This window comes from Clupea harengus, chromosome 13, assembly GCF_900700415.2.
Source record: "Clupea harengus chromosome 13, Ch_v2.0.2, whole genome shotgun sequence".
NCBI lineage: Eukaryota > Metazoa > Chordata > Actinopteri > Clupeiformes > Clupeidae > Clupea > Clupea harengus.
In genome coordinates, this window is record NC_045164.1 from 15,017,351 (window position 1) to 15,045,349 (window position 27,999).

The 27,999-nt window shown below is 41.8% G+C and overlaps 1 protein-coding gene across 1 annotated transcript in view; it reads left to right on the top strand.

The window, feature by feature from the left end:
* zcchc24 (zinc finger, CCHC domain containing 24) overlaps window positions 1-26,600 on the top strand; it is a 37,144-nt gene extending 10,544 nt beyond the window's left edge. The window contains exons 3-4 of the mRNA XM_012838540.3: window positions 18,097-18,261; window positions 21,057-26,600. Of these exons, the coding sequence (XP_012693994.1) occupies window positions 18,097-18,261; window positions 21,057-21,170 (279 nt within the window). The 3' untranslated portion in view covers window positions 21,171-26,600. The remainder of the gene's footprint in view (window positions 1-18,096; window positions 18,262-21,056) is intronic.
* The last annotated feature ends 1,399 nt before the right edge of the window (window positions 26,601-27,999 follow it).

Below are 27,999 nucleotides of genomic sequence, written 5' to 3' on the forward strand. Positions count from 1 at the left end.
TGCAGAAAGGAAACAGAACATATAGAGAGGGCTTGTATGTTGTCACTTGAACTACATTTTGAAAGTACATTTTGAGTAGAAAGAAAAGCATCTTTTTTACATAAATGAATGCGGAAGGTGAAAGCTTCACAATCCAGTTGAAATGGACCATAGGATCACCTATATGAGTCTGAAGTGAAGTATTAACAAGCCAACAAATGTTCTGGGAGAGATCCGACGTAGGTATTTAACTTGGACTGCACTGGAATACTGAAAGACTACTCCCTGAGGTCCTGATACTTTATCCCACAGACCATATAGGGCAGTCATCCACTAAACCCCAAGTATTTTTTTCATAAACGTTTTTTTCCTTTCATAGAAGGTTTCCTATAAATTAAAATGGCTTTTGACCAGGAAGCCTCTAGAAGTGGAGAGATTATTGCGTGCAAAAGTTAATGAAAGAAAACAAGATTCTGAGTTTGGTTCCATGTCCACTAAAAACATTACTTAATCCAGAGATCAAAGGGAACCTTGGTAATTCTGATTAGTGGATTATTTGTCTTAATGTTTAAGACTAAGAGATTTTGTACAAATTGCAGTGCAGGAATCCTCCCAATATTGGGCTTTTGTGTTAAGAGAGGGACTTTCTTCAGTACAACTGGTGTCCAAAGACATGCTGGTCCACCAACAAATGTATTAGGCTATTCTTTTCTAAAGGATGCTATTGTTTGTTTGTTAGCACATCCAGAACAGCGGTTCTGAATGGTCTGCCATATCTACTAGTCTTCAGAGAACTAGTTTGTGTGTGCGTGCCAATTTAAGTAGAAGAGACACAATGACTGGTGGATATGAGAGCGAGAGGTCTCTGGCAGGGTCAGAAGGCAGTTATGACTGTTCAGCAGCACCAACCCATAACAGACAGGTCCCAGTACAGTGGAACCACCCTCACACCTAGGGCACCAACTCATGTAAGGACATTACTTATCATCACACAGGGGTACCAAAAGAATGTAGGTACACTAGGTTCTGTGGTACCAAGATAATGCTAGTAGTACTACCCTGACAACAACACCAATACAATATTGGTGATCTTACCTGATTGGATAAGTATTCAAGACAACAGCAGATCAATTCAGTTTATCACATGAAGATGCCACACGAAGTGTAGTGTCTACCATATTGGTCAAAATAAAGGATCACTCCCAAATCAATCTCATGAGTCTTGTAAATCAATCTTATAAAATATACTAAACTATCAATTTGGAACTCTGATTGTGTGCATGGTCATGGAACACAGGGGTGAGGTCAGAAACAAAGGAGTGTGTAAAGCGGGAGTTTTGAGTTTCCTCTCCGTGTGTGGTTCAAGGCCAACTGAAAGTACCATGTAATCCCAGTAGGATAATGGTGTCAGGTTAGAAAAGAGGATGTTAGTTAGCATGCAAGACCCTACATCTGTGTTGAAGCATACTTAACAACTTAGTGGTGTGGCGAAGCCAACTACCGAATACCTAACCATGAAAATATATCACAACAGTATTGTTCAGTGAACAAACCAGATCAGTAAATGAACAATGACAAAAGCAGCCATGTAAACGATAATGCCCTGCCAGCTAGATGCGCCCAATTATTGTGTCACCAGTCCTTGAGGAATACGGGGGCCTTGGTGTGCTGCTTTGTTAACTGGCGATTCTGTCAATCATTGATGAGCCAGGCTGGGAAGAGTTGTGGTACTGATGTTGAATGAAGTCTTTGCTGTGCAGTGTTCCGGAGCAAACTGGTCGCCCCTTTAATCCCTTTGCAGATTAGTTAACATGGTCGTCGACGTGGTAACCTGCTCTGTTGCGTGTGCGCTACCACGGTTACATTTCTCTTGCTTTGCTTGTAAACATAGTGACTCAGTAAGCTGTGCTGCCATGCCACTGCCTTATAGAAAGAGTTATCTGTGTTAGTCAGGACTCTGGGCAGGAGGGGAACGAACAATAGGGGAGATGGAGCTTTCTTGACCAGGTCAGGGGTGTGGTTCAGGTGATTTCAGATTACAGTTACAGTGACAGGAAGTGGTTGGAGGAGAGGTGCGACTGTTTACTTGATGTCTTATGTTTCACAGTAAAAAGTTCCGTTTAAATCACGCAATGAACAAATTCATCTGTGGAGTTCCAACAGTGTCTATACACGCCTCTGACAGACCCCTGTCACATCCCGCGCAATTACTATTTCACAAGAATTACACACACTTTCTCACTCCAGCAATGATTTTTTGACCTGATGGACAATGAGAAGTTGACCTTTGGTTGACAAGGAAGAATGTTAAGCAGTACTGAATGGCAGTGATGGCACAGGCACGCTAAGCCGGCCAGCGCAGCGCGGTCACGTCATGAGGGACAACAGTGACGGCTTTGTGTGCCGCCATGAATCGGCACTGTCAGGAAAAGACCTTGCGGTGGGAATGGCCAATGTTAATTAAGGATCCCATTGTTTGTCTTTAGGATCCCCAGACGCGGGGGTCAGGAAGTCAGCCCATATTGTCCACTCAGTGGGGTTCTGACTGCGGCCCAGCGGAGCCTTGAGACCTCTTCCTATTTAATCAGCGCTCAGCCCGTTTCATATGAGGGCGAGGGGCGTTCCACAGCGCTGGTGTTATTGTAAATTGTGATGGATTATGCTGGGGTCTATAAGGGCCAGTGCGCTACATTTATGTTCGAGCCCTCCCTCTGTCAACAGGAAGATGATAGTAGAACGTTAATCCACCAGGACAGTGAAATTGCAGATAGAGCCCTCAGAATACCTCACTGTGCAGCATATCAAACAGCAGGATACTCGTGGTTCCCAGATTTTTGTACGTTTGTTTGATGAAGGGAGTTTGTTGACCTTTATCTGGTTGTTTCATTTATTTGGTTTTGTTTGTTCATTCATCATTACAGAGCAGAAGTGATATTTATTTGCAGTCAGGGAACAGGAGAGCTATGAAATGGCCCTAACCCCCTGATAAGTTTGAACTATATCATTTTCAGAGTCAATAAATTAAAAGGAATTTGTGGTTGGTGTGCAAAGGGTTTGGTTTGTGTATGTTGGGAGGTTAGTAAAGGGTGGGTTGAGGCTTTTGCAATTTCATCCTTTGGTCTTCCCATAGATGTGCCACTAGGAGGAAGACAAATCACAAAAGGTTGGGCAATTCAGCACATTACAATTTATGATGTTGAAATTACATACGAGATGAAGCACATAATGTATTTCAATTTGAGGAAAGAAAGATTTACCACACGTTTGAGAACAGTTGAACTAAACCATTAAGTATTTGCACCATATATTTTGTGTTCAATATTTAGTGTTTTATTTCAGCTAACAGCAGCTCTCCCGTCAGTTGGGGGCTGCATACTTCCTCTAAAGAAACTGCCTTTAGACTCCACTGTCTTTACATCAGTGCCAAGACATCCACTAATCCTGGAATTTAATTGGAGGGCTTTAATCATGTGATATAAGGCCATAAAATGTAAAAATGTGAGTCATTTCATGTTTCCACCAAAAGGCAAGGCTGAGTCATATGAGCTGCTGCCGGCCAGTGTTAAAGGAAACCGCATGGAGAGGCTGGGGCTAGGACATTGTGGGAATGTTTTGACAGTCTGACCTGTGATCTTCCTCCCAGTCTGCCTGTCCTGCTCTGACACTCGGAGAATTGTCTTATTAAAACTAAAGGCTTGCTTGAAATACACACACTTACACAGACTCTTACACACACACACACAGATATTCATATTCACTAAAAAGAAAAGCAGAAGCAACACAGAGAAAGTCATCTAAAAAGCAGCCTTAGAAACAGAGCTAATGAGAGCTAGAGAGAGAGAGAGAGAGAGAGAGAGAGAGAGAGAGAGAAGGAGAAATAGGGAGGGGGTGTACGAGAGTGGGGGCTTAGAGAAGACAGTGAAAGAGTAAAGGAGTGTAAAATGTAAACAGATAAGGCATATCTAGGCCTCTGGGATGAGACACAGCAGACTCTCCGTCCAGACGATAGCCAGCGTTTGACTGCAGCCCAGCGGTGAAGCCATGCCGCACTGACACAGTTATTTATGGCCCAACAACATAACACTCATCCTTATCATTGTTCATTTGGAGCAGTGACATGGCTCGATCCTATGGGGGGCTCGCCATACAACTAGGCATATCTACAGCAATGAATACAAGCAAAAACAAACACACACACACACAGAGAGAGAGAGAGGGAGAGAGAGAAGGGAGAGAGAGAGGTTTTTATATGGTTCGATCAGCATGAAGCTGTGGAATAAGAACTGTGCACAGCTCTATGTTTTTCACATGAGCCAATCAACCTGCTCATGTCATTCAGTTCCACGGTAACCTAATCCCAGCCTGCAGCTGCACATGACGTTAGTGTGGCCTTGGCCAGAGCCGTGGCTCAGAGGGATAGTGAACTTGGCTATGGCCAGTGCATAGGTTAGGCCCTCCTCAAGGTAAACAGAACAAGAGCTGCTTTCCCTTGGCCAGCTGACCTGCAGCATGTCATTGTTTCAAAATCTCACAACCCAGTTTGGCAAATGGAGAAATAAAGGAAGAGAGAGAGAGAGAGAGAGAGAGAGAGAGAGAGAGAGAGTTGGCACACATAAAGTGGCACTGCTGAGACGTACTGTCTCGAGCGTGGAAGTGGGCGGTTTATAGTGCAAGGAACCAATCCATCGGCTGCAGTATGACAGCATGTTTTGCCAGCGCAGGCGACTGTTGCTATGAAACCACACGCAATGGTGTTCACAGGCACTTATGGATCTCTGCTGTGAAGTGCTCAGGGGAAATGTAAAAATCTGCCCCCAGTAACAGTCATGTCTGTGAGGGACTTTTTCAGCAAGCCCCTGGAGGTTACTTTCTTGTGTGTCTCTAGCAAAGTCTATGAGCTGTGCTGAGGAACAGGGCTTGTGTAAAGCTAATCTGAAGTGGCTCTTGGACATTATCTGCTAGAGACACTGCTCTAAGCTTGTTAATACAGACATGGACGCCATCCATTCCTCCAGTGAAATTCAATGCACTTTTAACATTTTATCAACACATCAAGCTGGGGAAAAGCATGTTTGCAAAAGCTGCCTAGTACAGTGCGCCCATTCATAATTAAAATTCCCACCCTCCTGTCTGTAAGAAGCAACACAGATTGGAACTCTGAAGCTTACATTTAAAGCCATGTTAATGGTTAGGTAATAATGTTGTTATTAAAGGAGATTTCAGAGTAATCTTGACAAACCGGTATCAGATACATTTTTGTTGGGTTAATAATGTTATGAAAACATGCCACTGTTTGTTTTTCTGGATTGAGGGCTTACCTGTTGTACGAGCAAATAAACATCTCTGCTAACTCTTTCATGGTCATAGATTTTAGTCACTAATACATGGGTATACATTACAGATTGCCTGCCTTTTTTTCCTGAGGAAAATATTATTTGTATATATATCGAAATTGCCTCACCCACTTCAGTTACTTTATATATTTAAGGAAAGATGTGTTTTGTAATGCGGTCATGTCCACATTAGATATTTTGTTACATTACATAATTCATGACTCCAGCTCACAGACATGAAGTCAAATAACTCCAAATAAAAGGTCCACATATTTATAATCCAAAATATCAACTTTGTTAGGCAAGGAGCTATAAGAATAGCTTACTTGCAACTACTGCTAGTAGAGAAATGAGACATGTTGTGTCTGTGTGCCCCTCAGGGCATGGGTCCAAACACAGGGCTCTCGCATGTTTACACATAATGGTACCATGGTCAAAGGATTTCAAAATCATGTGCCAACCTTGGTGTTAATACAAGGAAGTGTTGCCAGAAGATGGCTATATTTCCTGATAGATGTCGTCATCAAATTCCTTACCGTGCTCCAAGCAAATGCTTTTGAAAAGTATACTTTATGACTGAGAGTATGTGGACACACCAATACAATCAGTCAGAGGAGATTCAAAAAAGATTTAGAGGAAGTAACAATCATAACTGGTGATTAAATCAGTAAATGTGTGTCTATAAAAGTCCAGCTTTGGACTGGTGGTGGGGACTTGGGGTTGTTGGGGGGTGGACCCCAGAATGGGCTAAAGTGTTTTGGACTGTTCTCTATCAGGGAGCCATTTTGTAAAGCCTACAAATGCTTCTTTGGGTTGGAAAAAAAAAAGACTTCTGTACGGTTTCATTATATTCAGACATAGTTTTGGTTTTTGGCTAAGTCTTGCAGATTCAAACCTTTGGCTTCACTAAAGCTCTAGAGCAAATTTAACACCCCATTTTGACAAGAAGGTTGACATGAAAAATATCTAACCACAGACTGTTGCATGGTTTATACACCATGCCGAAGCAACAGCCTGTGGTCATTTTGTAGTGAACTCCTAAGATTGTCCTCACAAAAGACAGTGGAACTGATGCATTTCAATAACACCAGCTGGTAACTGGCATTGGGGGCAGTACTTATTAGGTTATTTGGTCGTTGAAGTTTCATATTCATGCATAATAATACAATGTTAAATATGTGTAATTAATGCATGGTGTATGCCTAGAGTTCACAGTTCTTAGTGAGAACCACCAGTCTACATGGTCATATGTACTGTATGTATCATATTGTTCTGTAGATATCCTTGTGATCCATTGTCATTTTAATTTCATGTTTCGAAAGCATACTGACACATTGCTAATTAATAATGCTAATCTGCATTTGGATACTAGTAGCACACTTATTATTTATGTAGTTGGAAATATAGTAGGAGTTGTAAACCTGTACTTATCGTAGTGTCTGACATGTGGTAACATAACAATCTGTCATGAAAAGATCAAAAACCAAAGCTAATTTAGAACTATATTATTAGATTATAAAACATAAAATCCCCAGAATCCAGTTTTAGCTTGAACTGCTATTGATATAGAACCATATAAGAACGTATGCAATGTTGAAGTAAGTGTGATGCATGGCTAGCTGGGTCCGCAGTAACAAATATAGCTAAATTAATTAAAACAGCACTGTTCTGGCAGCATGCAGTGAGTTCAGCTTAGGTTGCGCTTGTTATAAATACTCGTTCGCACGGCCCTCAGCACTGTACCTCTACATTGAGGGTACTTATGAACTCATGAAACAGAAGGCCCTCCTTGCATGCCTTGGCCTTGTGCTTCTTGCTCAGAGTGGAATTAGCAGTTGATAAGGCCTCTTGAAAAATATTGGTGGTTTGCGAGCTATTTGCCTGTCAACGTCCTCACACCAGGATGCTGATGGATGTGCATTGACAGGCTCAGTGAAGAGTGAAGTTAGCACAGGATTGTGGATATGCCCCCGCTGTAACCCAAATGCTGCTAAGCTACAGAGCCCCTTCTCGTTAGACCAAAGCATAAAAAACAAAGCGTAAGAAGCCAAATCAGTTTAGCAAAGGCTTAGCGCTGAAGCCATGACAAAACTTAAGCACACCTGAGGTTGTGATGTAAATGAGTGGTGTCCAAAATAACGCGACTAACGTTTTGCTATTATTTCTGTTAGTGCATATGTAATTGTTAAAGTATCTAGGGGCACTCAACGTACACCTGACGCGATGTAAGCTTAGTTGAGTTAACAAGCTTGCAAGTTTACTGAGAACTTCAACTTGCATCTAACCTTAACTGTACTGGCTTGGCTAGTCGCTAGCTCCCTCCAAAATAAATACCCTCCCCAAAAGTCTTCAGCTCAATCCCCATTTCAAAATAAAAGTCCCTTCACTCTTCACATGCTACACATACAACAAATATGCCTTGCAAGCTGACAGTCAATTTTGATAGCCTTGGTGGTTTTATTGGAAATCTGTAGTTCAGAGGAGCGGTCTTCAAAGTTTAAAAGAGGCTATTAAACAATAGTCTTTGAATTTAAATATACTTCCCTTGTGTTGATTTCTACATTAATTACGCAATTTAAATTTCCATCATTGCAAGCTTAAGTCTTTATGTAAAAGTGATTAATCGCAAGTAATCACAGCAAAATTGCTTAGTTGAATGTGACTCGATTGAACACTGATAAAACAAACCAAAAAAAAAATAGTAGTTTTAATAAATTGTGCGATATGCTGTTTGTACAAACATGTGTAATTCCTGTATAGAAACTGTATATGTATAGTGAGTCATGTCACTTTGGCTGTTAAGCATAGGTTGCACTGTCTCAGGAGGACATTTCCTGAAATTTAGAAGAGGGAATTTGCAGAGCAAGTATTGTGGTATCTTAATAACTTCTCCATTTGTTACTGTGACTAAATGTAATTGCATTGCCTATAAATCAAAAGATTGCTTGGTTCCAAGAACTGATTTATTGTGTGTTGTGCTATCCCGTCTCCAGTGTGTGTATTCATATTGAGGTCTATACTCAGTTTGCCTCAAACCATTGTTTTGAGTGTTTGGAGAATGTTATGTGAGAATAGCTATGGTTTATAGGATCATTACTTAGATTGCATGACTTGAAGGGTTTTGGAAACTTTTCATAAATACACCCATTGGTTGTGATCCAGAATGATTTGTGTTTTTACAAACGCTTTGGACGATCCTTATATGCTAGCATATGTGTCAGCTTTGGAGTCAACCCACTTGTGTTTTAACACAGCACATTTCCACGTAGGCCCCTTTATTTTGCTCTCAAAACAGTGGAAACACCTTTGGTGCTGGGATGGGGTGTCAGGGCAACGTGAGCTCTAGAATAATACCATTATATTCCAAGCCAACCCACAGAACACTTCTGGAAGAGAACAAAGTGAGGGTTTATTTATGATTGTACACATAAAGTATGTGTTGGAAATGTATTCACCTTTTACCTACTGGAAACTCTTAACAATAGCAAAACTTCCAGAATGACTTATTGAAAGGAGAAAGTCTGTGGCATTTCAATGAGTGATTGCATAATGGTTATGGTTATTAATAGCAATTACTGTTCATGATGGATCCTTATCTCAGCAGTGTCGTCCAGTGAGAACAGCTGGACAGAGAGCAGGACTGAACAGGCACCCATGCAGGGCCCTTGTCCAGCCAGAGGCTCCGTTAAACCTGCTCACTTTTATAGGCCATGAACTCTTCAGACAACTTTCATTCTTGACAAGGGGCCAGTGATACTTGTCTTACACTGTCTATTTAATCTCTGTGCATAAATTCAACTCCAATTTATCACTAAAATGTCTGTCAGTGGCATTAACTTCTGGCTGGTTGGCTTCCTTTAGCTGCAGTGAGTAGCCTGCAGGAGAGTGGACTGCTCATATCCCTTGCTGTGGGTGTCGATGTGTGCTTGCTATAGCTAGAGGAGAGTGGACTGCTCATATCCCTTGCTGTGGGTGTCGATGTGGGCTTGCTATATTGGGCAGGAATCTCTGACATACCAACTGGCACTCACACTTGACATGTGAAAGCAGCAGGGGTGGGGGGCATATCACAGAGTAATAAGATCATAACCAGCTCTGATTGCACTATTATGAGGGAAAGTGTTCAAAAGTGAAGATGACCAGCAGCTTTCTATAGAGCTGAATGCATGATGTAGGAGTTTTTGTGTAGGTGTGCCTTGATCAGCAGGCCTGGCAAATAACTTACAATGTCAATATATTAGCAGCCTTATCAAGAGTCCTACATCTAATGACCAAACTAAACAAAACCAGAGAGAGACTAAACTCTGAGGGGAGAGCACATCTGATCTGTGTGTCTTTCTGTGTATCTGTAAATCTATCTTATTCTGTATGTGGGCCAACTTAAACAGAGATTAGAGGAGAGTGGAGTTGAGCTCTTTTTTTTGCCCTCCTCTGTGGGGGTAATTGAGCATGTTGTATCTGGTAGGTTTGGTGTTCTTGTGTTCTCTGGAGCGATGTCCCCTGGGAGCCAGGAGAAGGGCTCCGGCTCTGCAGACGCCATTGTTTACACTGATGGCTTCCAGATGCTGGCGAAAGGGAGCAGCCAAACTCCCGGGGCCCCCGCCAGGAACCAGGAAGCAGTCCAACGCTATCTGGAATACTTGGAAAACATGGATTTGCTTTGTAATAACCTAGAAAATGGTCTAGGGGCCAGAAAACTGTGCTGTGTTTAAACTGATTAGCACTCAGGGAGGTGCCAGCTCTTCAAATTGAAAAGCTGTGAATACTGTGTGTCAAAGTTTGCTTTGCTGCAGACCACTTCAAGATCCTCATAGTGTTGTCTACATTGTTTACTGAGAGTAATAACACATGAGATGACATGTAATTTAGATGAGCATTGCAGTGCAGAATTATTCTTTCTGCACTTTGGTGACACAGTAGTTTCTTATGGCAATTTTCTTGTTTTATAGACAGGCCGAACTGATAAAGCAATTTTCTGCTTCCCTCTTTGTGAGCTTGTTACTCAGTGTAGGCCAGGCTTCATTATCTGTGAGCTCTTTCAGCGACTGAGCCACTCACATTCAGGGGGGATTGTTTTTAAAACACTGAGGCATTGTGGGAGCAGGCAGATTTATCATTTAACAGCACACCTGTTCCCTCTGTCAGTCTTTCTTCCATGGTATCTTCCTCGCAGGCATAAAAAAAAGAGACAGCTGCACCCACAAAAAAAGGAACCGAGGAGACTCCGCAAACACTGGCTTCATTTAGTTGCACTAGTTGGGATTAATAAATAGCACAAGCATGCACCTGACTGGAATGCCTGCTCAAGACTGGGCTCCTTGGCCCTTGGCTCCGGAAATAACTGATGGGGGTAGAATAAAAGTGTTCCTTTCGCTGGACGCCCAGACGCAGCTGATGTGGGTGACACTATCACTCCTGTGTCTGGGGCTGGAGGGGAAGGCCATCTGCAAGCGCTGTTGGCCACGAGCGCCTCCCCCACACAGACAGCCAGACAGTGCTCTGTTTGATACCGGACTCACATTGTGATGCAAAGTCCAGGTGTTTACCGCTGTCCTGTTCAGTGTGCAGGATACCCTCAAATGAAATGAGAGACTGTCTTAGACTGTGCGTGTAAAAGAGTGAGTATGTGGGTGAAAAAGAATGCATTGAACATTAGATTTGAAGCATTGATGTGTGATTCTTGGTGTGACACTGGTCTATATATGGACCATTGCTTCTTACATATTCTTTCATCGGGGCAACAAAACAGACATTGTTCTTCAGATCCTGCACTTGACATGCTCCTGCAGCCATATCATAATAGTATATTTTACATGATTTACTGTCTTCATTTGATGTATTTTGAACCTTCATCCAAGAGATTTGTTTACATGCTACAAACACACACTACCCCAGGGCCCAGTAATACTGCAGTGAGTGTGTTCAAGCCTGGATCTGTTATGGCCATTACACAGTATGCAGTCTGACCACTCAACACAAGCCACAAAATTCACATACTGTAGAAGTCTTCGCTTTATAAATGCATAGCAGTCATTGTCTTTTGATCTGTGCAATTCTTTATGGTGCGCTTTGCGAAGAAATAGTTCCCACCACTTTTTCATTGTGCAATGTCCAACCAAAAGCTCTGCTCAGACAAGAAGGACGTCTTCTAATGATTGAAGCACATTTCCTTGAAAATCCCAGATTCCTAAATTGAGGCCAGAAAAGTGGTTTTCATGCAATCATTACCAACAGTTTTCAAGACCTGCATATTTGTCTACCCAGCAACTGCTTTTACAGCCTATGGTAGAAACAATCGCATATAAACTATTGAAAAACATGTTGTATTCGTACACACAAATAAATAAGCCATCTGATTTCTGAAATGGCTTTGCACGCCACAATTGCCCCCTTAACAAAGACTAAAACGTAGACGAAAATTTCAGTTCATGGCCTGTATGCCTTCTCAGTTTCTGTGATATAGGTGGTCTTCTGCTTGTGACATTTAACACCATTTGATATCATTCTCCTGTCTTCCCATTTAACACCATTTGATATAATTCTCCTGTCTTCCCATTTAACACCATTTGATATGATTCTCCTGTCTTCCCATTTAACATCATTTGATATCATTCTCCTGTCTTCCCATTTTCCCCCTTGTCAGTGGACAGAATTGTGTATGACCCAGAGCAAAAAGGTCGAAGTTAGCATTTCTCACTCCCTCTTTTTTAGCCAACCTATAGCTATCTTAATTCAAAGCAGGTCAGTGTGTGTTTTGTTTTTTTCTCCAATGTTTTGCTGTGTTCTACCCGTGTGGAGCCCATCTGCTTCTGGTTTCCGCCCCACCCCCCACCCACCCCAAGCTTGGCCCTGCTGGGCTTGATTGGAGGGCCCTCTCCAGCTGGGGGAGATGACTGTGGTGCTGTGGTATTTGTCCTTTTGGAGGGAGGCTGGGGCTGCTGGGAGATGTCCCGGACCTGGGCCCCTGCACTGTCCTCGGGGAGCCCAGCTGGAGGGACTGGGGGTTGGGGCTGGGGGATGGTGGTGGTGGTTTTACATCAGTTTTTTCTGACACTCTAAACTTTATTTCCCAATTCTTCTTGCCTCCTCTGATATTTCTCTTTCACTTTCTCCCTTCTCTACCCCTTCACAATCTCTCTCTCTCTCTCTCTCTACCCCTTCACTCTCTCTCTCTCTCTCTCTCTACCCCTTCTCTCTCTCTCCCTCTCCCTCTCCCTCTCCCTCTCTCTCTCTCTCTCTCTCTCTCTCTCTCTCTCTCTCTGTCTCTCTCTCTCTGTCTCTCTCTCTGTCTTTGCATCATAGTAATCTAAACTCTATATTTCTGTGATGGCCCAAGATGAAATGCTTCATTTGTCTTTCTACAGGCCTTTATCAGTCTGCCCAGTGCACTCTCTGGGTCTGTCAGTGAGAAGGAAGAACAGCTCTTTGATGTGGTGTTGGGACAGGTCTGGACTATGTGAGCTGTGTCTGTGTGTGTGTGTGTCTGTGTGTGTCTGTGTGTGTCTGTGTGTGTGTCTGTGTGTGTGTGTGTGTCATGAGCCACAGCTCAGGCTGCTGTCTTCTGCTCAGGCTGTCTAAGGGCTGAAAGACTCCCTGTCCAGGAGACAGTCAGCGGCCTCTCCAAACAGACTCTATCTCAGCACTGAACCAATGCGTTGCTTAGGCCAGGAAATCACCAAGAGCTATTCTCAAACCATATGCAATACAGCAAATATAAATTTATGAAGAGCTGTTCTCACACCATGAGCAATACAGAAAATATCAATTTATGAATCGGCCCACTGACCGTACTCCCGGCCCCCCTTTCAAAGCATTGTCTCTCTCTCCTCTCACCGGTGTGTAAAGAATCAAACATGTTAGAATGTTAGTTCCTCTCACTTCAAGCCAGTTGAACTTGAGCTTAAAAGGCTGCCTGGTGGCCAAGTGCGGCACAGGGCAGAACTATGTAAACATGCAACCAAACCCACACTGGGTCTGGCAGACTTGGGTTAAACCATAGCGTCACTGTTCCATTAGTGTGTCATTTTCCTTGGGTTGTTATTGGAAATGATTTCTGTGTACCCTTCAAGCTAATTCATTTGAAGCTTAAGTGGTGTTTTGAAAGGTCTTGATTAAGTTGTTTGCTATTTTTCAGGATACCATTGTAACTTTGTTTATGAGTCATGATTTCAGAGAACACAATTGAAATAGAGACCTTTATAGGAGGGATAACAAGTGTGTGGCTGGTGAAGAAATACTTCAAGTACGGTTCATTTGTGCGAGCAGTTGGTCTTAATAAACCTACGTAGACATAAGAGATCGGTGAAAAAACTGTTGATATGCAATTGCATATTAACCATCATTTATGGTTAAATGTATGTAATATTATGTCTAAGGAAACATAGTTAAGACAGTTATTTCCCATTTCCCATTTAATACAGTTTTTATTAGTTTATTTGTCATTTATTTTTGAAAAATTAATGTATTATACATTTCATATTTACCTCCTCATGTTTTCAAACACAGGAGGACTCAAATTTCATTCAATTTTGTGGTTCAACTTCTGATAATATGTCCACAGTTAGCATCAAAATGCCATCAACTGAGGAAGTGCTACATGCTAAATTGTAAACAGAGTCATTAGTACTTAACTATGTATGCAAAAACCTCTTGAATAACAACTTTTTTCTTAATTATAAAACACCCTTGTCCCAGCGAAGATCCAAAATAAAACTTTCTTAGTAGCTGCATTCTTCAGAGATTGTATTGGTCAGAGCAGTCACCAAATAATAAAGTCCTACCCTCTGAGTAACAAAATACATGACGGAGATCGGCACTAAACACTTAGAAATCCCCCACGTCACATTCCTTAAGTGTTATGCCTCTGGGTATATATCTTATTAGTCAGAAGCTTATGTGTAAGTAAGACCACATAATGATCTTAGCCATAGCGCAGCTAGGCTTTTGACAGCTCAGAACTCAAGGCAATGCCAATGTGATCGCACTGCCGTGTTTTTGAACTACAAGATGGTGTCTTCAATCGTTTCAAATCTATTAAAAACACAACCAAAATAGGTCAGTGTGCTGTAAACAGAATATCATGTGTATTCCCTGGCACTGGTCCAGGGCCCTCCACTGCACTCCACGGAGGCACAGAGAGCCTCTTGAACTGGAAGTGGGGTTCTGGGGAGGGGGGTTGGGAAATACTGAATGCTGATAATAACATGCTGTGGTCATGAGTGCCGTAATTACTGCAGGTTACGTACACAGTTCACAAATGTCATTCAGAACAAAGTCAAAGGTACCAGTTTTTCATGTTTTTTTCTATTCTATTATATTCTATTCTAAAGCAGAGGTGAGAATGAAGGCTACAGTACTTTTTAAATGAGACACATCAGGATCACTGGATTATGAAACAAACACTCACACATGAAAGGATTCTTCATCGTGATCGTGAAAGAGGCCAGGCTGTCTCATTCATCAGATGCATTTTGAGCACGAATTAGCAATGTGAGATGGAGCAACTGAAACAAGACACACAGAGAACTAAAGGAACTCTCGCTGTGAGATAAGGAACTCCAGCCAGAGATTGCATTTGGCAGTGAACTACAGCCCCTCCACAATTGAGATCTATACAGTGCATACATGCATTTTGAATCAAGTTCCCCAGAGATGGGTTTTTAAACAAATCCACATTGTGTCATGACTTTGATTGTTTTCCCTCTGGTGTGCGAGAGGACGCCGCCCTCAACAGAGCTCCATCTTTATGAGAGTGGGCTGGCGGAGAGAGACATGCTCGTTAGCGACGGGCTTTACGTCAGCGCTCCCTCCCTGCGTCCAACCCGCCCGCCCGCCTGCCTGCTACGCCACCCAAGACCCACAAGTGTCATCATTTCCAGCTGCTGTCAGCTGGGGAGACGTTTTGTTGACAGCGGTTGAGTCACATTGTTTAACGTTGTGAGGGAGAGACTGTCACACTCCGTGCGCTAGCACTGACGCAAAGACCCTGCTTCTGACCCACACTTGGCCACATGCTTGTGATTACAACACTCATTACTCATATGGGACCTGGGTACATATCCTCTAACCCTAACCCCCCCCTCCAAAAGAGGGGGAAAACTATGGAACCAGCTCTGGACCATTTACTCCACAGTTTGGAGAAACAAATCCTGCTGCCTGACAGAAGAGGAAGGAGAGCTGTGATGCATTCAGTCTCATTTGGATACAATGTGATTGGAGAAAGGGCTCTGTTCCAGACTTTCACCCAAAGGTCTGATGCCATGAAAAGGTTCATCGTGAATGAAGAATGGGCTGCGTAGAAGTAATTATGGCACAGCAGTGATTTAAGATAAAAAAAGAACCAGGCTGAAAGTAATATAATGACATGCACATGTTGGAGAGCTTGATACAACACATGTCCAGAGAGCATACAAACATCTGTGGAGGTGAATGCACTCCAGGGATTTTCTGAAGGCTGTTGCAACACCCAGGTGCCAGATAGCCCAGTCCACACCATCATGCACAACCCACGCCATTGAGTGAATGTGCTGAAATACTTTGCAGTGTTTTCATAGTTTACAGAGTGACATGTCAGAACAGATGCACCTTGCAGTCAGATATTTTTTTTTTTGCTGTTGCAAACAAGTCCAAAATCTGCAATGGAAGATTAGATATTAACTTGAAGGGATTCCAGGGTTCCACTAAACTGAGTAAAGTTGTTTAAATCTGTTAGCATACGCTGCATGTTGCACTTGGTCATTTATCATAGGATGACACAGAACTTTTGTTTGTGGGACCCTGGGGGAGAAACGGACTTGCCCCCGCTCGAGTTCTTGTGACCTAGATACTAATGCCAGCATTAACTCATTCTCTTCAGACCACTCCCAGTTACAGCTCACAGCCCACTGGAGAGAGCTTTCACATGCCTTATATCTACTGATACTTGAAGCAGCTACAAATCTACAGTGATAGCTACTGTATAGCCCAAAACAATGGGCTCTTTACTGTAGCCATTCATAGGAGTGGAGCCTACCTAAAGTGTCAGTTGAGGTGCTTAATTGAAACATTTCACAGATGACTGCTTTTAATGTGAAGCCTATTAGTCCAAACCTTTGCCCTCTATATAAGTATGCCCTCCTGGGTAGTGATACATTGCTCACAATTGATGCCAAAAGGTAAAATAGAAGCCACAAATGAAAAGCACTTTTGTTATATAATGCATGACATGATGTGTTTCCATGCTGGCCACATTCCAGTCTCTTATATAGTGTTTCTGTGGGTTGACTGAGACTCCATTCAGTCTCTTATATAGTGTTTCTGTGGGTTGACTGATCAGTCTCTTATATAGTGTTTCTGTGGGTTGACTGAGACTCCATTCAGTCTCTTATATAGTGTTTCTGTGGGTTGACTGAGACTCTTATATAGTGTTTCTGTGGGTTGACTGAGACGAACCATTCAGTCTCTTATATAGTGTTTCTGTGGGTTGACTGAGACTCCATTCAGTCTCTTATATAGTGTTTCTGTGGGTTGACTGATCAGTCTCTTATATAGTGTTTCTGTGGGTTGACTGAGACTCCATTCAGTCTCTTATATAGTGTTTCTGTGGGTTGACTGAGACTCCATTCAGTCTCTTATATAGTGTTTCTGTGGGTTGACTGAGACTCTTATATAGTGTTTCTGTGGGTTGACTGAGACGAACCATTCAGTCTCTTATATAGTGTTTCTGTGGGTTGACTGAGACTCCATTCAGTCTCTTATATAGTGTTTCTGTGGGTTGACTGATCAGTCTCTTATATAGTGTTTCTGTGGGTTGACTGAGACTCCATTCAGTCTCTTATATAGTGTTTCTGTGGGTTGACTGAGACTCCATTCAGTCTCTTATATAGTGTTTCTGTGGGTTGACTGAGACTCCATTCAGTCTCTTATATAGTGTTTCTGTGGGTTGACTGATCAGTCTCTTATATAGTGTTTCTGTGGGTTGACTGAGACGCCATTCAGTCTCTTATATAGTGTTTCTGTGGGTTGACTGAGACTCCATTCAGTCTCTTATATAGTGTTTCTGTGGGTTGACTGAGACTCTTATAGTGTTTCTGTGGGTTGACTGAGACTCCATTCAGTCTCTTATATAGTGTTTCTGTGGGTTGACTGAGACTCTTATAGTGTTTCTGTGGGTTGACTGAGACTCCATTCAGTCTCTTATATAGTGTTTCTGTGGGTTGACTGAGACTCCATTCAGTCTCTTATATAGTGTTTCTGTGGGTTGACTGAGACTTACCTCTCTGCTTAATCTTGCTAAACAGATCTCAACGTTTCACAGCTAATAATTCTTCTCTCTCTCTCTCTCTATCTGTCTCTCTCTCTCTGTGTCTCTCTCTCTCTCTCTCTCTCTCTCTCCCTCTCTCTCTCTCTGTGTGTGCGTAGGTGTTATGTTTTTGTTATGCTCCATCTTGTCCATGCTTAGAGCAAATACAAAAACTGGGAACACTGACATCTAAAAAAAAAAAATGTTAAAGCAAGTTATTTTGTGTAGTCATCATATATTGAAGGGTGAACTCTCCCTCAGAGATATCAGCTTACAGAGCTGAATGTGTTTTAACTTCAGCTGCATAGTGATGATGAATCTGTTATTAGCATCTGGACACGGCACAAGGAACTCAACTGCTGTTATTTTGTCTCCATTCATTCTCAGAGCACAAACCTGTATACTCCCCATTTTACTGTAGTGTGTTTGAGGTTGTTGTGATGTGGAGCACTACGAGCTGCTCTGAATGTTAACATGTACATGTTCTCTCCCGTGTCCTTGCAGGCTCGGCCCAAAGGTGAAGGTCTCACTCCGTACCAGGGCAAGAAGCGCTGCTTCGGAGAGTACAAGTGCCCCAAGTGCAAGAGGAAGTGGATGAGCGGAAACTCCTGGGCCAACATGGGACAAGAATGTATCAAGTGCCACATCAACGTGTACCCTCACAAGCAGGTACAGCACTGTGGACGTTTGCACTTCTGTATGTGAGTGTGTGACCAACACGACCCAAAAACAGAATCCTAAAATCTGCCAGGAATCCATTCCATTCAAGACTTGACTTTCACCTCACGCTTGCACTTGCAATCCCAGTTGATATCTAAGGGATAATGTAAAGTCCGCCGATCATTATAGAAAAATAAATCCCAACAGGACGAAAAGGTCTCCGACGTGCAGAGGAATTTTGGACATTCCTGCAAAATAGCTCTTTTTAATGATTTTGTTGCCGTTTCGGTTTTTCGCGCAAATATAACTTTAAAGTTTCAGGTGTTGCGTAGCAACCCATTACTTGCGGATTTCAAGTTACAATTACTTTCCTTTACGTTAAATGACCGGACTACTTGCGGAATGATATGAAAGATGTGATGTGAATTAGAAGCACAAAACCCTTTACCAATGACAGCGGTCATACATTTTTCGCAGCAGTGAATTTAAAGAAATATCAGACCTGCGAATGTTGGGGTGGCCCATTCAAATCAATGGAACTTTTTGCAACATTCTGAGGAGCCGTATAATAAAATGTAGGATACTCTATTGTGTGAGAATTGCCCCTTAAACTCTTCATTTGAGTCGAGAGAACAAGCATATCAAATTCAGTTAAGCCTGTACCCTCAGATAACCCTCTGCTATACAGAAGCAGCTCTCGTCTAACATATGTGTGGTGTGTACACAGTACAGTCAGGAGATATGAGGTCAAGTCATGTGGAATGGAACCCTGTTTGTGCTATATGTGGAAATGTTACGGTAGTGTGTGGCAGGCAAGCACACAACCCTTGGCCATTAGTATCTAAAACGTACATGTTAAAGAGATTATTATATGTGGTAGTTCATTGGTTTCAGTTAAAGATCTAGTGTTAACTCAACTGTAGGTGGGCTTGAGTGTCAACGCTCAACATTTGTTTTAGATTGTGATTTGATATCAGAACAGTCAAAGTTTTAGAGGTTTAGACAGATGATGTAATCGCGTGAGTTGGCTTTAGCTACTCATGTGCTCTGTGGCCCAAGATAAGGCTGTCACTGTAAAACCAATCCAAGCGAATGTGATTGATCTAACAAGCTGAATATGGAAAAGACACAAGTAGGAATGGACTGCACTAAAGCCAGTGAGTAACGTAAGCAATTCCCATCTCAGCTGAAATAAATGTTTGATTGTTCTAGAAGGGCTAGAATCCTGTTTATGAGTGACAGAATCACTGGAAATGACAATATCCATGAACTTGAGACCCACTTCCATCCAGTCACTTTCCTGTAATTCAGTGTTGCAAGGTAATGGCATTGGACAGTGTGATCCGGCCTTCCTCTGTAACCCGAGAAACCCGAGCTGCGTACATCTGACTCCCAGCCCTCCTTGACCTCAGTCGTGAGGTCCTTGTCTTTGGCAGGCACGGGAGCTGAGGAAAATACCATCCGTGTTATGTGTGTTATGGATTGTTAAGTTTTCTTATGGGGTATAAATCACTGAAGTACACGTTGCATCAGTACAAATTTATGTGAAAAAGAAACAGGTCTCTGGACGGATGCGATACTGAGCTGGAACTCTGAAATCATTTCAGTGTGCTTGTGCAACTGAGCTGTATTTATAGTAACAGCGGATGGGGAAGCTTTTGAGGCAGTTATTTGCACAAGCTTAGCATTAATATACACAGAAAGCACTTTATGCCTGTGAGTCAGAGAGATTGAGAGGGAAAGAAAGAGAGAGAGAAAGAGTGAAAAAAAAAAGACAGAGTGAGTTCTTGTGCCCCTGCTGGTGGGAAAGAAGTGCTCTTCTCCTTTAATGTGTGTTGTGGTGAGCACCACTCTCAGAGGCAAATTCTTCACATTTGCAGTGTCACCCACTTAACATATTTCCCTCAGTCAGCATTAGGAGCCCTCGAACGCAGCCCACATATATCAAAGGCCTCTCACAAAGTCAAAAAGGACGCCATTGAACTGACTGCAGGAAATGAATAAAACGTGTGTGTGTATATTTTCCCTCCAGTTTTCTCACACTGCCATCTGCTCCCAAAAGATTCCCAGGCAAAGTGAGGAGTATTAGATGCCTTTGTCTGGTCTCGGCCAGTTGAGGCCACTTTATCAAATAAAACACCCTGCCCTGCCATAACTTGCTGTGAAATCTGGGAGGATTGGATCTGGGGAGGCCTGCGTCTATCGTTTGCCTTTTTAATGATGTGCTGAGGGAGAGGGCCTGACATCTGTGAAGCACTAACCCTGGGGAAGCAGCGGAGAGACGGCTCCGAGTGCCAAAGAGCCTCCTGCCCAACACTGTTCTCGTTAGTCTTAGGGCTGATCATGTAAACCCGTCCCATGCATCTCGCCAACCTCTAGACATGGCGCTCGCTCAGGAGATTGTGAAGTTCTCCCCAAATGATCATCAGGAGCAGAGAAATACTATACGCCAGGTCAATGCTGCATTGTCTCTTCTCAATGGCTCATGCTAAAGTGCTTTTCCTTCCTCCGCACTAACACATCGGACTGGAAATATTGACAGTGACACTAAACATTGCTCTAACAGCTGTGTTGGTGGAAAACCAATGATTGCAGCAGAGCAGGATTTGTGATTTCCTTTTTTTTTTTTTTTAAAGCTTGCAGCATTAATCAGAACTATTTGTCATATAATGCACACATTTAGAGAGCTGATAGGCCTCACATGCCTTGTTTTAGAATATAGTCTTATATGTTCCTGCTGTGCCGTATGTGAGAGGGTAAATGAAACGCTATCATTGACTTTCCTCCTGTTTTGTGATTGGCAGAGACCTCTGGAGAAACCTGACGGCCTGGATGTGTCGGACCAGAGCAAGGAGCATCCCCAGCACCTGTGTGAGAAATGTAAAGTCCTGGGCTACTACTGCCGCAGAGTGCAATAACCAACCCGCCCGCCCGCCCGCCCGCCCGCCCCCACCAGTCAGACGTCCCCTGCCCAGCTCCTGTCCCAGGCCACCCCTCCTCCCTCCTTAAAGTGCTCTTAGCAGAAGTGAAACGTGCCAAAATATGCCTTTTTGCCAATTCTGTCCAATGCCACCACGGCCACAAAAAGTGCTCATTTTATCCGCATTTGTGTGTAATGAAGTATTGAAGGTGTTTTTCATGATATCACTGACAGTATTACTTCCCACAAGGGACGCAGTGGATTACCTCACCGCTGTGTCTGTTGATTCTTATCGTGTTTACAGAGATCTGTGTTCATTGTCCCTGCCAAGTGAACAATGCAGGTGTGCTGGGGAATAGTAGTCTGTGTTGTCTGGTCCCATCAGCAAGGCCCTTGCTGTTATGAGATGCTCCATGGGTCTGCAGCACATCATATTAACTGTGAATTAACAGAGGGATAATGGACTGTTCATCCCTGGCTTCTTGTGTTGCATATTTATTTTGTTATCTTTATTACAGTGCAATTGAATCAATCTAACTGGGACATTTATACTGTTGTGTAACCCCTTCCACTTGCCATTCGAAACTACTGTAGAATAGGATGGTCTCGTTTCCGTTTAGCAGTCAGGTCCTTTTATGGTTGATATAGGGTTTATATATTTATGGATGCTACATACCTTAAACATTTACTTTTGAAAAGGTCACATTGTTCACTCGCTTTGACTTGCTTACCGAGGCTTATGAAGAATCTTAATTATGACAGAAGCTTCTGTGCAATACCTAAAACGTTCTGCAGTGAATACAGTGGCGATAGAACGGAACCAATTCCATTCTGAGTCCGATGTTTACCGTGGATAGCAAAGGTCTGTGTTCCATATTGCCACAATACTCTTGCCTTGCTGAAATATTAGGAGTATATATTATACGACCAATTGTATTTAAACCTCACAAATATGTATATATATATATATATATATATATATATATATATATATAGATTGTTGTTGGAGGAAGTCCTGTCTTAGAATGTTTTAAGAGTTGCCGCTGCAGGTGGAAGCATCTGGGAGTGTTAAAAAACTGACATAATCTTAGGACAGGAAAGAGCTCAAGAGCTTGGACATCAATTAGTAGGCATCAGTCACCATTAGTCAGTGATATCACCTAAATCAATTAGTAGGCATCATAGTCACCATTATTCAGTGATATCACTAAAAATCAATTAGTAGGCATCAGTCACCATTAGTCAGTGATATCACCTAAATCAATTAGTAGGCATCAGAGTCACCATTAGTCATTGATATCACTAAATCACCGTGCCCATTTGAAGAGAGAGTAAGCAGACGTGTCATGAAATGAGGGCCTATTGAAGGCCCCAAACGTGTCCCCTAATGACTATGCAATGTGCACATCTTTGTGTACATGACTGTGTGCCTAATCTGAGGGAAATGGTAAAAGAGCTCTTGCTCAGACATGCCTGATAGTTCATGAGCTGAGCAGATAGATCTGTAAGTCCCTGGTGAGACACTAGTGAAGTGAATGAATGTCACATTGTACATGTCAGTGTGTAGTTTGGACCACAGGATGTACTCAAGAGAAATGCCCGTGTAAAGCCTGTATTTCATGCTCAGATACACACAACAGAGCAGGCTCTTCATGACACGGGATATATGCCCACTCCAGGAATAGAAGCTTAATCATAGATGTGGATGATAGGTGCCTTCATTTTAGGTTGTAGTAGCAGTCTTTCAGACATATGCAGACATGTTAGAAAAGTGTCATCTTGTTTCATTAAATTGTGGTGTTATTTTTAATATTAGACGGCTGAAAGCCTGTTGAAAACCCGATAAGAGTTCTTTGATGTGTAGTGGAATCAGGCCCATCAAAAATGCAGTGTACTGAGAAAGACATGTCAAAAGTAAGGACGAGAAACTGTAAGGTCAAAAGAGATGGACACAGTGGGAAGAGGGTGAGGACATCACATTAGGGAGGAAATGAAATGTGTCTGACCAGAGGACATTTTGAAAGGTTGGGATGTTTAGAGATGGTAGACTGTATGTTGTGTTGAAACTCAATGAAAGTGGAAAGGGTTCTGTATCTAAAGGAGGTAGACTATCCTGGTTGAATCAGATACAAATTCCTTCATGATCCTTCATGGTAATCCCAGTAAACACTGGGCTGGAAGCAATAGATGAGTGGAGCCTGTCTAAAGGTACACCACTGAAAATGGCAATGTTTATCGTAGTTGCATCTAAAATGTTGTGAAATTTTATATAGCTTTATCTTGTACAGATACGTCATTGGAAATCTTTTTGGTAAAAAGAGTGGTTTCTCTTTAAATGGATGTATATATGAGACACATTTGATTGGAAATAGAATGTGTATAATGTTTTTTTTAAACCATGAATGCTTTGTTTTTTATTGTCTGAAATTAGTCAATTCCTCGTTCACAGAGGTCAAATTTGTAATATCAAGCAGAAAATCCTATATGAAGGGAAAGCTCTAAGCAGCATGTGGATGGTTTTGGATGTCAGTTTGTTAGAAACGTGTGAAATGCGGTTGGTAAAGTCATGTGGGAAGGAGGTTAAGATGTGAATTTCTATGGGATAATAATATAATTATCCCAGTAGCACTGAAAGTGTAAACTAATGCCCTTCGTCCTATTAGAGAGCGTAGTCTTCCTCGTGGCAAATTGCACAGTAGTCTGCCATCTGTGAATTAGCTAAGGAATGTTATCTGAAGTTCTTTTAAGTAATTAAGTAGCGTGTCTTCAAAAGGCTGATTTTAGTATATCTGTTCATGTTATTATCCCCTTTCTGTGTGTACTTTGAGCTTTAGTAGTTTTTCAATGGCTGCCTCCCTTCCTCCCTCAATGGAAAAAAGCTGAGAAGATTGTAATGTGTAATATGCCTTCTGTAAGGTCTGAAGGAGTGGTACTTCTGTGGTATGTTACAGCCATCAGGCCTGGGTAGAATAGGGAAAGCCCAGTTATGTACTTTACAGTGCTTAGATGACGGCCCAACTAAGTATGCTGTTTTGGATTGCTAGTGCACAGTCACTCTTGAAACACTGCCATTCTACTCAAATACAAGCAACTACTTTTACATGTGATGACCTCTAAAAAAACAACACACAAAAAAAGCTTTAAGCCCTTCCAAGAGTTGAAACCTGCAGTATCTGAGATGTAAGAGGCTAAATGAGGCTACCATCTCAGATGTAAAAAAGATATTAAAAAGATGCAATTCCCTTCGGCAGCAAGTTAGCGCCTGGGAACATCAAACATGAGAATGGCTGTGTTTTCAGGGCTGTGGCTTTTAGTAGAATGGTTGTGTTTTAATTGTGGGTATGCAACGTATTTACAGAAAGGGCTGACAGACAACTTAACAAGCCTGCTATTTATCCTTGTCGTCTTTAATCATTAGCAGAAGTGAGTTTAGCTGCCCAAGGTTGCAGCCAAGAAGAGCCTCCGCCTGCAGTATTGGGATCAATCCTCAATCTTCATCACTGTTCAGTACTGTCACAAGGAAGGGGTTCTGTTCGAAGGGCTGCAGGGCCTGGTGTGGACTACATGTTCAGTCATAGACAGCTAGAGGAGTTTCGCTACACTTATCTGAATCTCAGTGCGCTTAGTTTGTGTTGTTTGTATAGTGGAGTATTTTCCTGTGAACACGGCCAGAGCTGGCTGTTAATGAGAGACGAGAACTGTGGCTTTAGCGTTTAGCTCCCCCACCCCACCATGTGATTTAGGGAAAGGATATATGGATACATCTCACTGTGCATCTGAAGAAAGGTTCTGGGCAAACTATAACAGGGTTCTCCTTTCTTGATCATTTTCCAAAAACCAAGAAGTCATGTAGTGGTCTAGATGTAATTATTTTTTTTGGATGAGGATGATCTACATCAAAAAGGGTTCTCTGTCAGGGATGAGACTAACTTTGCCCAGAGCCTCTTTTCATGTTGGAATGTAGATCACAGAGGGAGTCATACATTTGGAGAGCTGGCGCTTAGGAGTTGGATTGAAAATCTCAGTGTAATTCGAGATACTATAGAGTACTATTGAAGTAATGGAACACTATATAGCACATGCATAAAATACTAATTATACAAGTGCTTTGCAGATGTTTGTCTTGAATTGCATACTTCATACTTGACTTTTATAGCTCATTTACAATGCAGAATTATTTTCTATGAAAGATATGTGTATTTTGGAAACATTTGTAGATGTTATAAAATTTTACAGCAAATTTGAAAACAATACAAGAGATTTTTTTCTCACTGACAAAGATATTTACAACGTTTATTTTGTGTATATATTCGATGGCCATCTTTTTCAAGCATTTTATGTGTACTGAAATGTTCTGATGCAATACTGAAGCTTTCTATGTGAAAAAAGGGCCTGTTGCTGAGATACAAACCAAGCTGGGAGATCTCTTTTGATGTTGTACAAGAATCTGAGGGTTTATCCTACAGAAATATTTATGGATGGATTTTTTTTTTTTACAATTCTGTTTTTGTATAAAATATGCAACAAAGCTACACTAAGAAGAAAATATTGATGTCTACTTAGATTATTATTCAGTGGTTGGTACATAGCTGTGATGCCATTTCTCTATTATAAGCCATTTTGTTTTAGTTTTAGTTTCATAGAGATATTATCAGTATTAAATAATCCATCACAATATCCTTCAACATAATTCTGTTTTTGTAGTGATCTGATCCCCTACTTTTGGGGAATGAAAATGTCCATTTCTTAAAAGATTGAGCAAACGTAAAAACGGCTCTTTGTTATTTTTCTTTATCAGGGGCTTTCAAAGTAGCTTCAACACCGGTGTTTTCATATCAAAAAACAGCTCTATAGGTAAATGTTGCTGATACTGATCCTTGCCTTTGTACAGTGCACCTAGCAGAGTCTGAAGCGAGAGGGATGAGCATATTATACTGATGCTGAGTGAGAGACAAAGTTTGCATGTGCATGTGTTATGTTAACTGAATGAAGAAAATCACTATGTGCAATGTATACACTATTTAATATTAGTTTGTTCAAATAATTGGCAAACCTGTTTTGTAGAGTACACCTTACTAATAACTGATTGTTACTAGTCAACAACTGCATTATTCACTATAGCAGTATACCAGTTTTTACGTATTTACTGAATGTACTGTGTTGAGTTACGGTAGAAACTCATGTTTGTGTCCATGATGTCTGTAACATATTTGAGATCATTGTAATGCTCTAATTGGATTGGACAGGACTCAGAGAACGGTTGGAAAATAAGGTCTGACTGGAAAATTGAAAAGAAAAGACTGTAAAACTCTGTTGTTTCTTGTCCATGAAACGGCATTCCGACATGTGCCTTATTTGTTTGTTAGGAAAAGGTTTTTAGTGCTGAAGTTGCTTTTAGTAATTTGTTGAATTAAAACACAGAATACAAGCCTTTGTGTCTTTTTCTCTGGTTTTGTTTATGAAGGAGCTCCACACAACACCTCCTCTCCCCGCTCGACGTGTTGTATTGACTTTTTTTCCAGCTCTGTTTGTGGGGAATGCGTGCAAAAACTTGCACAAGCGGTATGTTGCAGTGGGGAGGTAGTATATGTTGTGGTCGGAGCTGAATAATGATTTAGATGTGGGGCTGAGGATATGAAACTAAACCATAAGGCCAACCACAGGGACCTGTTGTCACTTTGGGCCTTTCAATGGCCCATGTTGGATATTGTTTAAATGCCACAGAAATCGCTGTGGGGAAAAGAAAGAGAAGGAAAAAAAAAAACGTATTTCAGTGTTGTTGGAACACTCAAATCCACAGCCAGTCCCACACATTCTCTGAATTGGTATGCTGTCCAGATTGTCAAAGAGAAAAAAAAAATGAATAAGTTAATTGCATGTGATGATTGTAAACATGTGAGGCCTGAAAGAATATTTGACATTGGCAACAGGACTGACCTCTCTCCCCCAGCCAACTTTCCATGATTGGGATACACATTCCAAATAACTCAAACTTTCACAAGTGGGTGGAGACGCAAATTATACCAAGTTTGTTACAACAATGCGAGCTTAAACAGAACGAGAATGAGAGAATGTCTCTATGGCAACAATGTAATCGGAGAAGTCAAACAAACTTGGCTGGTTCAGCCTGCATATGGTTTCATTTAGCCGAGTGTTTTTCCACGTAGCTTAATCATGTACCTTCATGAGGCATTAACGTGATAAGCGGAACGTCCACTCTCTGCACCAGAGCCAACATTTCACATTTTACAGCCACATCCTCCGCAAGATGACAGGAGGGCCGCTCCACTCTCCCTGCTGCTCACTAGAACACAGGCCACAATAGGCCAAGTTCAAAAATCTTAAAAAGCAATGATGTGTTGTCTCTCTTTACAGTAAATCAGTTACAATGCTTTGGAAAAATTGGAACATTTAAATAGAGAGCAGCTTAGAGACTTATCAGTCTCGAAGTACCCAGTTTCACGGTTGAATGAGGACCCCAGGTATGAGGTCATATCCTGTTAAAGAGCACAGGAAGACATGCAGGAGGTCTCGGGTCTAAAAAAAGGCCTTGGGTTACTGTCAGGAAACTTGAAAAAGCACAGCGCAGACACAAATGTACTGCCTTCCAGCAAAGACAGAGGACTCAGGCCCAGGCTGAAGACATTGTCATGAAATAGGTATATCTCCACTTGATACCTTCAGAAGACACTCCACTCTCTACCAACGACTCTAGTACAGTCTGCAGTTACTGTGAGGAACTACAACACTTACACAACACAATATAAACAGCCATGTCCAGGAATATACTTAAAACAGCCATGTCCAGGAATATACTTAAAAAGTAT